At 52.4% G+C, this 10,955-nt stretch overlaps 3 protein-coding genes across 7 annotated transcripts; 1 reads left to right on the forward strand and 2 right to left on the reverse strand.

Annotated features, from left to right (window-relative positions):
• Window positions 1-341: 341 nt before the first annotated feature.
• On the reverse strand, window positions 342-2,970 carry LY6G5B (lymphocyte antigen 6 family member G5B). Of its 2 annotated transcripts, XM_055406850.2 has the most exons (3): window positions 2,194-2,970; window positions 1,933-2,061; window positions 342-1,644 (listed from the first exon to the last, which is right to left on the reverse strand). In XM_055406850.2, the coding sequence occupies exons 1-3, from the start codon at window positions 2,315-2,317 to the stop codon at window positions 1,241-1,243; spliced, it is 657 nt and encodes a 218-aa protein (XP_055262825.2). In that variant the 5' UTR covers window positions 2,318-2,970; the 3' UTR covers window positions 342-1,240. The 2 variants fall into 2 exon arrangements, with proteins under 2 accessions (XP_055262825.2, XP_055262824.2); XM_055406849.2 differs by having other exon boundaries at window positions 1,933-2,970.
• A 140-nt stretch (window positions 2,971-3,110) lies between these two features.
• On the reverse strand, window positions 3,111-7,106 carry CSNK2B (casein kinase 2 beta). The gene is made up of 7 exons (XM_055406851.2): window positions 6,950-7,106; window positions 6,267-6,349; window positions 5,463-5,565; window positions 4,791-4,906; window positions 4,271-4,346; window positions 3,934-4,123; window positions 3,111-3,341 (listed from the first exon to the last, which is right to left on the reverse strand). Exons 2-7 carry the CDS (start codon window positions 6,336-6,338, stop codon window positions 3,251-3,253), a joined length of 648 nt encoding a protein of 215 aa, XP_055262826.1. The 5' UTR covers window positions 6,339-6,349; window positions 6,950-7,106; the 3' UTR covers window positions 3,111-3,250.
• Window positions 7,107-7,312: 206 nt separating this feature from the next.
• On the forward strand, window positions 7,313-10,474 carry GPANK1 (G-patch domain and ankyrin repeats 1). Of its 4 annotated transcripts, XM_055405914.2 has the most exons (5): window positions 7,313-7,617; window positions 7,767-7,826; window positions 8,140-8,356; window positions 8,588-9,278; window positions 9,851-10,474. In XM_055405914.2, exons 4-5 carry the CDS (start codon window positions 8,668-8,670, stop codon window positions 10,293-10,295), a joined length of 1,056 nt encoding a protein of 351 aa, XP_055261889.2. In that variant the 5' UTR covers window positions 7,313-7,617; window positions 7,767-7,826; window positions 8,140-8,356; window positions 8,588-8,667; the 3' UTR covers window positions 10,296-10,474. The 4 variants fall into 4 exon arrangements, with proteins under 4 accessions (XP_055261889.2, XP_055261887.2, XP_055261893.2 ...); XM_055405912.2 differs by lacking the exon at window positions 7,767-7,826; XM_055405918.2 differs by lacking the exons at window positions 7,313-7,617; window positions 7,767-7,826 and adding an exon at window positions 7,844-8,115 and having other exon boundaries at window positions 8,191-8,356.
• The last annotated feature ends 481 nt before the right edge of the window (window positions 10,475-10,955 follow it).

Genomic DNA, 10,955 nt, shown 5'->3' on the forward strand with positions numbered 1-10,955 from the left:
GCTTCTTAACACCCAGCCTGGCTCAGAGCGGTGTGTCCAGTGTGTACTGAATGCATGGGGAAGGCTGAGTTATGAAAATTCATTACTGCTTTCTGCATGCTTTCAGTTCTTCAAATTAAAATCAAAGAGCCTACTCTGCAGCCCTACCTGTGTACTCTGTATTCCCTCACCCTCTTCACCTAGACTTCCCACACAGCCGGTCCTGGCTGCCAGGATCCTGAAAAGAATGCAGGTGCCTCAGCTCCAGGTGACTCTGAGATGCAGACCTGTGTGTTTGCTCTTGTGTTTTCGTGGTGGTTTTTTCCTTCCTCTTGTGGAAAAACCTGACATCACCTGTGAACATCCTAGATTTTGGAGGGTATGTTTAAGGCTGGCAAGATTCACAGTCCCCATACTTTGATCTCCAGCCGAGCAGAGGGTGGGATGGATATGGGCTGTTTGAGGCAGGCCATTGAGGAAGCCACAAGGCCAAGTGAAGTGGGCAGGGCTCTGCAATGCTGTCTGAACCCCACGCCCAGTTACCTTTAACTTGTCTACACCTGCCCACACCTGAGCCTGCCCCCATCAGAAATGTGACACAGACTCTGGCCAGTTTGTTTATTGTGGAGGGGGACTGGGGAGTGCAGAACAAAGGACAGACCCCCTCCTCTCCCCGGGAATCTGTGCAAGTGGGTGTTGTGGCTCAGGGATGTGAAGTGGAGCTGAGGAAGCCAGAGACGGGGAGAAGAGATGAGAGGAGGCGGCAGACCAGGAAGGAGCACAGGTGGCAGACAGTGAAGGAGGGGCCCCACAGTGTTCAGTCAGGAACCCTGCACGAAGTCCAGCTCTCACCCTTTCTGATACAAGTTCAGTCTGGCACAAGCTTTCAGAGCTAGGTATAGGAGAGTGGAAATAGCCAGATTGAGAGAGATCAGGAAGGTGGGGGTGGGGTGGGGGTGATGGAACACTCAGATAACAGGACAGGGTTGAGAAAACCACTGTGCCTTTCCCAGGTCAGCCTAGGCAGAATCCGCATTTGAGATTATCTTCTAGGTGGTTGAAGGGCTCTGGGTGCAGTGCCAACTGCTTTTCGGGGGAGGAGACTAGACCAGAACCATCTAGCCACTGGAAGGACAAAGGCAAGGAAGACTGAGAACTTACAGACCCTAGAGTGTGTGTTCTGAGACGACAATGCATGACGCTGGGGTGTCAGGAGTGAGATGCTAGACCAGAGAGAAATCTATCTGCGAAGGGCAAGATGTCAGGGACCAGCCCAGGGAAGAGTCAAAAGTCCAGAACTGTTGAGGAACAAGTATATGCTGCGCAGGTCAGCAATGGACAAACTCAGATTCACGGGTGGGCCAGTCAGGGGGTCCTGGCCTTCAGAAGGCTCCTTCCCAGCTGGGAAGCTGGGCAGGGGCAGTGACAGGTTCAGGGTTTGGTAGAACCACAGGATCTGGGGCTGAGACAGAGGCAGAGCCAAGGATCTGTCAGGGGGCTCAGGCGAGGCACTCTGGAGCTGGGGACTGTACCAGGAGTTGCAGTAGTCATACTGGCAGCACTGGGCCGAGTACCAGTACTCTGAGATGTAAGTGGGGAGCTTTTCTTGGCAGCGGTAGGAGTTGTGTTGTCCACAGCCTCGGATTAAGAAGCGAGCTTTGTTCTCTGGAGAAGAAGGGACAACTAATAACCCTTGCAGCCTCCCATCATCACCAAACCTGGCACACCTTCCACAGACTTTGCCCATCCCTCACCTAGCCCCAATTCCCTTTCCAGACTCCTGCAGAAAAGGCCAGAAGAAATTAGCTTAATTGGCTCCCCAGAACCCCAGACCCCTCCCCTACCAGAAACCTCCATCTCCTTAGACCTCAGGCCCCAAGCGACCCTCATTTACAAGAGAAGACGCCATGGGCTGTCCTGCCAGTGGCCTCTTCCCTGCCTGACTCAACTCACCAAAATTGATGCTGATCACCATGCACGGGGATGAGCTGCTGATAGTGCACTTCTCCGAGCCTGAAATGCATCCTACAGCAGGATCTTCTAAGAGGCAGAGATGGCAGGTCCGGACTTCAGAAACAGGAGCTGGGGAAGCGGAAGACACGGATGGTGGCGTTGGCCCACTCCAAGTTCCCTGCCCTGCAACATCCCGCTCATCCACTGCCACCCTCTCCCTGTACTCAGCCACCCCTCCTTCCCTGCCCCTGCCCCACTTACCCTTTCCCACTGTGAAGCCCACCATGACCAGTGCACCTACAAGCATGTGGGCCTTCATCATGGACTTCTGGGGAGAAGGGCAGTCCCTGAGGGCTGCCCAGAAACCCCCCCTTCCCGTGACCATGCTCCTTGAGCCTGAACTGCAGGGTGGTTCTAACAGGTAGTCTGAGCAGGAGCTGCTGTAGGTACAAAGCTATACTCCTCCCTGGGGCAGGATCCTGGCTGGGGCAGGAAGCAATTAACTTGACAGATCAACATGTCCTCACCCACCTGGTCTGGTTACTGAATGTGGGAGCAGCAGCCCAGACAGGGGCAATATCTGGGCCCCAATCCAGCAGTCTACTTTTGTCCTGAATGTCCCTCAAAGATCTATTCCCGCCCCTCCAGGGTCCATTTATTAGTTTCCTTCTCTGGTACCATCTGCCATCCTCCATACACAACAGGGCCAGTCCCTATTGTTCTGGGAGAAACTTAAACCAGGAACCCAGTGACCTTCATCCTTCTGAGATGAGCATGTCTCAGCTCCCCCAGGAAGGGGCAGAAAGACATCACAAAACATCAATTCTGGACCTTGAACCTCTTCTCCCCACCCCTTACAGTTCAGTTTATTTTGGGACCACTTTCTTTATAAAACTTAAAGTCATGTTGATTACATCCCCTAGAGTATAAACAGCCAACTGCAGGTGGCACAGAAAGAATAAATATTTCTCCAGTCTTTGAAATCCGATTTCTGTCTTTTCCTTGTGATCTCCGTAAATCCCTACCCCCCAGTCCTGGAAACATCACCCAAATCTACTGGGCACAAATCTGTGCTGGTTTTCAACTTAAGGAGAGTGGGCTGGGCCAGGAGTGCTCCTGGGGTCCAGCATATCATTACCCGCGCTTCCCAACCCCAAACACCAGCCAATCAGCCCATGGCCTTTTCTTCCACTTTATTTCATATTCCCACCACAATAATGACTCCTTTAATTTAAACTAAAAACCATGGAGGGTTCCTGAATTGGTGGCAGCAAAGGAATGAAAGTGTCAAAGACCGAGGGACAGGTCGGGTGGGGAATCAGCGAATCGTCTTCACTGGGCTCTTGAAGTTGCTGGCGGCTTGGAGCTGCAGTTGGTAGGCCATTGGATGGATCTTGAAACCGTAAAGCCTGGGTTGGGGCAAAGGTGAGAGAGGAAGCAGAGTGAGCCCCATCCTGGCCCTGCCAGTGGCCTACATCCCCCTTCCCTACCCCAGTTTCTTCATGGGCCTGCTCAGTACTTCAGGGCAGTGGTTCTCCAACTTCTTCCCTCAAGAATATTTGGAAATTTATTTTAAATATAGATTAAAACTCAAATTCAAAACTACAAATGTGTCTGTACATATATACATGAGTATATACACGTCAGTACTTGTTTTAATAAAATAGCTGAACTTTCCTTTTCTACACCAGAGTAAAAATGATACACCAGGAAGATAAACCACACTTTAACCGTGGCTCTGAGAATTTCCTAGCAGAAAGTTGAGCACACACACGTCAGTACTTGTTTTAATAAAAAAGCTGAACTTTCCTTTTCTATACCAGAGTAAAAATGATACTCCAGGAAGATAAACCACACTTCAACCGGGGCTCTGAGAACTTCCTAGCAGAAAGCTGAGCACACAAAATGGCAACAAGGATAGCTATTGCCTCATCCTCCCTTCTTTCTGGGGGATCCCGGGCACTGCTTTTGACCCTTGGGGACTCTGTCCCTGCTTCCCACCTGGGCACAAACTGGTTGGCGGGCCTCTTGGGCCGGTACTCGGGGTGCACCATGAAGAGCATGTGAGGGAAACCGGTGCCGAAGTAGGCGCCATCCGTGTGGTGGTGCCTCGATGACTTGGGTGTGTACACGTCCATGCACTTGGGGCAGTAGAGCTTCACCATGGCCTCACCTGGGATGTCTGAAAGGCCTGGGAGACAGCCAGAGTCAGCAGGCCAGGTTACCCACGCCTGCCCAACCTCCCTCCTGGATTCGGGCCCCCGCTTGCGGAGCCCCAACTCCGCCCCAGCAGACGTGCCATCTTACGTGGCCCTCCTTTCCCTTTCCCAACACTCACCGATGGGAAGCATTGGCTGGTTCTCACAGTACACACGGGGACAGTATCCAAAGTCTCCCTGCTGGTACTTTTCCAACTGATGTGAATGAAATGGAAAGAGTTGATGGGTAGGTATGAAGAAAAGAGGCAACGCCCCCCTCAGCCCAACCCACGTCACTGTGTCCCCAACTCCTTCTGCCTCTTAATGTCCAGAGGCCCCTTCTCTGGCTCAGATGGGCCTTCAGACTCCTCTGCTTCCTTTCCTCCAATCAAGCAGGCTGAAGACCACCAGACATTCACTGCTTATTCCCCGAGGAAGAGGCAGTCTACAACTTTCTGCTCTAGGTCATATCTCCCTCCCCCAAAACACCCCTTCACCTCAACCCTCAATCAGGTCTTAACCCCTAGGTCCAGATTTTGGGGTTCTTTCCCCTCTTCTCAGCTAGATTCCGTGACAAGGCTGAAATGAGTGACTTCTTGCTGAAGGAAACTGTTTCCCTGTTGCCTCTGAAGGAACCAAGTGGGAGTAGAGAGGCCTCACCATCTGGGCGATGCCACGGTTGGTGAGGATATAGCGGGCGTGGATCAATCCATAGAGCATTTCGGCTGCTTGCTCAATCAGGTCACTCTGGTTGGGGTTGTCTTCCAGCTCCTCATCTGAAACACGGCACCAGCCAAATGCAACCACTTGCCTTACAGCTTTTTAAGGTGCCCTGCCCACTCCCAGGGACTGCTGGCTCTTCAGCCCAGCACCCAACTTGGAGCCTCACCCCACCCACAGCCTGGAGATCTGACCCAGAAACATGGGCCTCTGACCCTTCCACCAAACCAAGGCAGCTCTGCCTTCTTTCCATCCCTCTCAGCCTCTGCTTCCTTCTCTTCCTAAATAAGTAAGTGCAAAGATGTCAACACGGAAAATAAAACTCTAACCTGGAAGGTACAAGGAAGATAATACCCATGGAGAAACTGGCATTTTGGAAAAGTACTAAGTTATAGGATCAGAGTATGATAACAAGTGGTAGAAGTCATAAAATTAGGCAAGAGTGAGGTAGGGAATCAAAATGAAGTAGAGGACTTGGGCTTAAAAGGGTTAGAGAACCTAAAGGAAATTTAGAAATTCAAGAAGCAGGTAAACAGGATGTGAATAGGAAAAACACAGCACGCGCATGCATGCAAACCCCCCCATCCCAAAACAACCCTGAGGGTGTCTCACCAGGCTCCAGGTCCAAGATCATGTCTAAAGCTTGTCGATAGTGAGGCACCTGCTCATTGAGTCCAGTGAGATTGAATTTGTCCTGGATATAGTCTTCATCCACCTGTCAGGACGTGAAGTCAGAAGGAAACCCACAGCAGAATCCTCAGCTTTGACCTGGACAGGTTGCTCTAACTCATGCCTTATCTTCCACACAACTGTTCTGTTCCCTTTGTTCCGCATTCCCAACTCAGTAGAAGTACTTGAACCTCTCTCCCCAGTTGGTGCATACTGCCCACCCAGAAGAGGTCTGGCTTTTCTCTCCTAAACATAAGCAATCCTCTCCTTACAGAGACAGTCCTTTCAAGATCTCTGTCCTGATTCCTGTTCATAGCTTTAGGAATCAGTTTTGGCCTCTCCTGAGGGGCAGCTGGCTCTCTGAAGAAGGTGGGGGCTGAACAGCTTGGATTCTGAAGTCAGTTACACTCCCTTATGTTAACACACAGGCACACTATAAAACATTTTAATGTGAAGTGTTTTAATTCTCCTAATAGCTACCAGAGACATATACTACCAGTACCTCTGTGGTAAAAAACAACAACACAGGTTGACACGTCCAACGTTAGGCTGTTGGAGGGTGGCAGGGTTGACTTGGGGCCCCAGTCTTGCCGCTTCACCATGAGTTAGAGAGAAAGTTACTAAGGGGACTCCTCCTTGACAAGAGTTTTTACCGAAGTATCTAAGAAAAGTGTGCGGAAGCTTTACGTGCAGGAGAATATGTGGCCAGATTACATGTGGAGATGGATGGTAGGGTTGAGAACTTACCTCACAGAAGAATTCATTGCCACGGAGCCCACAGAACCAGGAAATCCAGGACACCTCCTCTGAGCTGCTCATCTTCACGTCGGCTAGAGATACAAGAGTATAAGCCTAAGCTCTCCCTCCCAGCCTCTGGTATCCTCACTCCTCCCACACTTTGCCCTCCAACCATGGAAGAATTTGGGGCCACCCTTTTCTTAAAGAATCCGAGACTGGAGCACGTCTCTCTAGTTCCTCTTTATTTACATTCCAGCCCCTTTTCACTGAGATTATAGAGAAATTCTTTGGGGTCCACCACCTGTGAGAAACCGACAGGTCTTGACCCTACTAGTCCTACCTACATCCCTGACGCTCCTGAAAGTCAGGCCCTTCTCTCCTCCGTGTCAACTTCGGCAGGGCCGTGGCTCAGTCTCCCTACCCCCGCAAGTCTCTGGACCCATTCTCAAGGGTTCCGAAGTTTATCCTTTCCAAGCAAGAGCTGGGCCCCTCCTTTTCTCATGGCCTGGGGATGGTCATCAGGTCCGTTTCACAGGAGTCCCGACATCCCGCCTCCACCCTTCAGGCCACCTCTCCTACCCTCGGCGCCGGACCGGGTCACTTCCTTTCCCACCCCCACATCAAGACGCGGAGACCCCATGTGCCGCGCCCAGGGACAGGGGACATGGCGCGGCGAGGACCACCACACTCACCGACTGGACGGGGACTGGGACCGGGGGACGGGGAGGGGAAGGGGAGTTTCTGCTTCCGAAGAACCGCGACGACGGCTACAACGCAGGCCGCGGACCCGACCGCGGCAGGCGAAGTCGGGTGGGGGGAGTGGAAACTGGGGAGGGTGGGGAAGAGGGCAACGCGCAAGTGCTTAGAGTTAGGAGCCGCGGTGGATGCCGGGAAATGGAGTCCTCGGTAAGGAGAAACTGACGAAACTAGCGAAAGGCGAACTACGAATCCCAGGATGACCCGCGCACGACCCTGGTGTCACGAGGCCCCGGGGGGAGGGGGACGCTGGGGGCGGGGCGCAGCAGGGCACTGCCAGCCGCCACCGGAAGCGGAAACTCAGTGCCGCGTTCTGGGCCAGGGAGCCTGGGAAATATAGTCGTGTGATTCCAGGGACTGTGGGGCCATGGAAGGGAGGGGATTGGCCGGGAGAGGAACTAGGCTGACTGGTTGTTGCTTGCTTCTCCCATCAAACAGCGAGCCTCAGGCCTCAGCGCGACTTTGCTACCCGGGGCATTGACCTCATCCCCAGCCAACCAGCCCTCCTGGCCCTTATCGCCTTGCTCCTTGGAGTCAGCCCGCCAAGGAGAACCCCCGACGGGGGCCCATGTTTCATCCGGGGTTCGCGCTCCGGAGGCGGGAGGTGAGGCCGGGTTCCATGCTGAGAGTCCTGGGTAGGGTTTACTGGGCTGAGCTGAGCGCTGTGAGAACCAGGACGGCCCCGTGGGCTAACCTGAGGTGGTGCCAGCCATTCTGCTGCTCGTCCCCTTGCACTTCTCCATTTCTTCTTAGGGCTTGAACGGGGCTGCTGTGGGCCGTAAGTGCGACCTTCGAACCCTGGTCAGAGTAATGGTGAGGGGCTGCGTGACGTTATTTCATTTCAGGGTTTCTGGGCATTCTCCGCCTCAGAGCCTTTTTTAACCCCAAGAGTGGTTTCCCAGGTTCAGAAAATGAGCTTGGAGCGGGGGCCACGTTGAGGGAGGCGAAGGGCATTGTGGGGGCGTTATGTAAAAACAGGACCCCAACCGACGGGTCTTTCTCAGTCCTCGCGCTACGCCGGCACGTGGTGCGTTGTGCTTCTGCCATGGAAACATTCCAGGGCGGGAAACAACCCGGCGCCTGTGCGCACCTGCACCCTCAGGTAATTTGTTTCATTTTTCCCCAGCCACGCATGCGTCTTTGTGCCGTGTGATGATTTGTCGACTCCTTTGCTTAGAGTAGTGCCATTTTGCAGTCCGGAAGCTACAAAGCGACACAGACTGGAACCTCTTCCTGAAATCTGCTTCCTACTTCTGGAGACATGTCGAGTTTGTTTTTGTTTGGGAAGAACTTACCCGGAAATAGGAAAATTTAAAGAGCCAATTTGACTGTTTTTCTTAATGGTATGTTTTACGCTGTGATAAAGTTGTCTCGGAGAGGCTGGTATTGTTGGTGCGGATGGAGGTGGGGGGGAGCGCAGGGCCTCTGGGCAACTGTCTTACGGAGACTTCTTTCTTAACTTTTACTAAGGGGCATTGTCTGTTACTGGCCCTGCAGGGGCCTACGTTGTGGGGTCAATTTTGGGTTGGGAGGGGATTTTTAACGCTAAGGATACTTTTTCTTTATCTCATTAGGTGTCGAACTGGCTCTGGTCGCTGCAGGACCACCAGGGTCTTGGCTTCATAGTCTCATTTTCCTGGATTTCCTAAAAGCCATGTCTGGGTCTTCCCTCATTAACTTTACCCCAGCCACTGATCCCAGTGATCTGTGGAAAGATGGGCAGCTGCAATCACAGCCTGAAAAGCTGGAGCCCACCCTGGATGGGGCTGCAGCCCGGGCTTTCTACGAAGCCTTGATTGAAGATGAGAGCAGCACCCCTGAGACCCAGAGAGCTCAGCCTGGGCCTGCCAGTAAGAGAAAGAGGAAGAAAAGAAGAAGGATGAGGGAGACTGCAGCAGGAGCATCAGGAGGACATGGTCAAAGGAGATCCCTTGAGGCAAAGGACAAGATGACCCAGCAGATACTGAGGGCAGCCCAGGAGGGGGACCTGGCAAAACTAAAAAGACTGTTGGATCCCCATGAGGCTGGGGGAGCTGGAGGGGATATCAATGCTCGGGATGCTTTCTGGTGGACCCCCCTGATGTGTGCTGCCCGAGCAGGCCAGGGGGCAGCTGTGCGCTATCTCCTGGGCCGTGGGGCTGCCTGGGTAGGGGTCTGCGAGCTGGGGGGCAGAGATGCTGCTCAGTTGGCTGAAGAAGCAGGTTTCCCTGAGGTGGCCCGCATGGTCAGAGAGAGCCCTGGAGAGACAAGGAGTCCAGAGAACCGGTGAGGGGAAGCCTTATCTTTTTATTATCATTTAAATTTTTAAGTCTGTTTTTGTTTTGTTGAATCATAGTTCTTGTATAACTATAAATTACATGTGTGCAATATAGTGATTCAGAATTTTTAAAAGTGATATTCCATTTATAGTCATTGTAAAATAGCTGCTAAGTTTCTGTGTTGTACACACTCTCTGGGTTTAAATCCTGATTGTACTTCTTGGGTAAGCAACCTAGTGTCCATGTGGCTTAGTTTTCCCGTCTAAGAAATTAGGCAATACTTCTTATAGCGTTGTTAGGGTTAGTTAAATGGGTTAATATACATAAAATGCTAGAATAGTACTTGTATTTAATAGCATAGTAAGCACTGGGCAAATGTTAACTATAGTAATTATTATTTCTCACCCAAGAACCTTGTGAGGCCTAACCATTCCTTCAGGTCTGCTGTTGCTAACTGGGGAGGAAAGGCAATTTATTTCTTGGCAGAAATACTGGAAGGACCTTGTCCCACCCTGCCACCCATCTCTGAGGCCTAAACTCTTGTGCTGCCCTTAACCCTTTCTCTTTTTTTCTCTCTAGGTCCGGATCACCCTCCCCCCAGTACTGTGAGACTTGTGATGCCCACTTTCGAGACTCTAACCACTGTACATCCACTGCTCACCTGCTGTCTCTGTCCCGGGATCTCCGGCCCCCCATCCTGCCACTTGGGGTTCCTACCTCCAGCCCAGGCTTCAAGCTGCTGCTGAGGGGGGGCTGGGAGCCTGGAATGGGGCTAGGACCCCGGGGTGAGGGCCGTGCCAATCCTATCCCCACTGTCCTCAAGAGGGACCAGGAGGGGTTAGGCTACAGATCAGCACCTCAGCCCCGAGTTACACATTTCCCAGCTCGGGATACACAGGCAGTGGCTGGGAGGGAGAGAGCCCCTAGGGTGACCACACTGGACCGCAAGGAGAAGAGAAGGCAGGAAGAAAAGGACAAGGCCTGGGAGCGGGATCTGCGGACATACATGAACCTTGAGTTCTGACTTGGGCAAGTTCTGACCCTGGTGTGTTGCTGAAGTCTGAACCTGGGCCCCGAACCTAGACACTTGGGCTTCTACTTCCTGATGTCTGCCCAGGTTCCACACCTGGTTTTGATAAGTGGACTCTGTCTTCAGCAGAAGGAAGCCAAAAGTTGAGAAATAAAATCAAGCTTTTCTCCCTCTTGGTGTTTTTTTCACTTTTCTGGAAGCTGTTGCAGGGAAGCCAAAGGAGACTGGGGACCACATGAAATTCTACCAGAGCCAGAAGAGGCAGCTCCTCTGTGTGGCCTGATAGGGTTGCCTCTGCCAGTCTGGTTTACTTCTAGTCCCAACCACTGTCCTTAGTGCCCCACCTATTTTTTCAACCCCTGATCCAGGAATTATCCATCTCTATGCAAGTCTATGCCGGAGAAGGCAAAGGCAAGCCACTCCAGTACTCTTGCCTAGAAAATCCCATGGACAGAGGAGCCTGGTAGGCTGCAGTCCATGGTGTCGCTACAAGTCAGACATGACTGAGCGACTTCACTTTCACTTTTCACTTTCACACATTGGAGAAGGAAATGGCAACCCACTCCAGTGTTCTTGCCTGGAGAATCCCAGGGACGGGGGAGCCTGGTGGGCTGCCGTCTGGGGTCGCACAGAGTCGGCCACGACTGAAGTAAC

The sequence above is a fragment of the Moschus berezovskii genome, chromosome 23 (assembly GCF_049115385.1).
Source record: "Moschus berezovskii isolate FMDL1 chromosome 23, NW_MosBer_1.0, whole genome shotgun sequence".
NCBI classification, from domain to species: Eukaryota; Metazoa; Chordata; class Mammalia; order Artiodactyla; family Moschidae; genus Moschus; species Moschus berezovskii.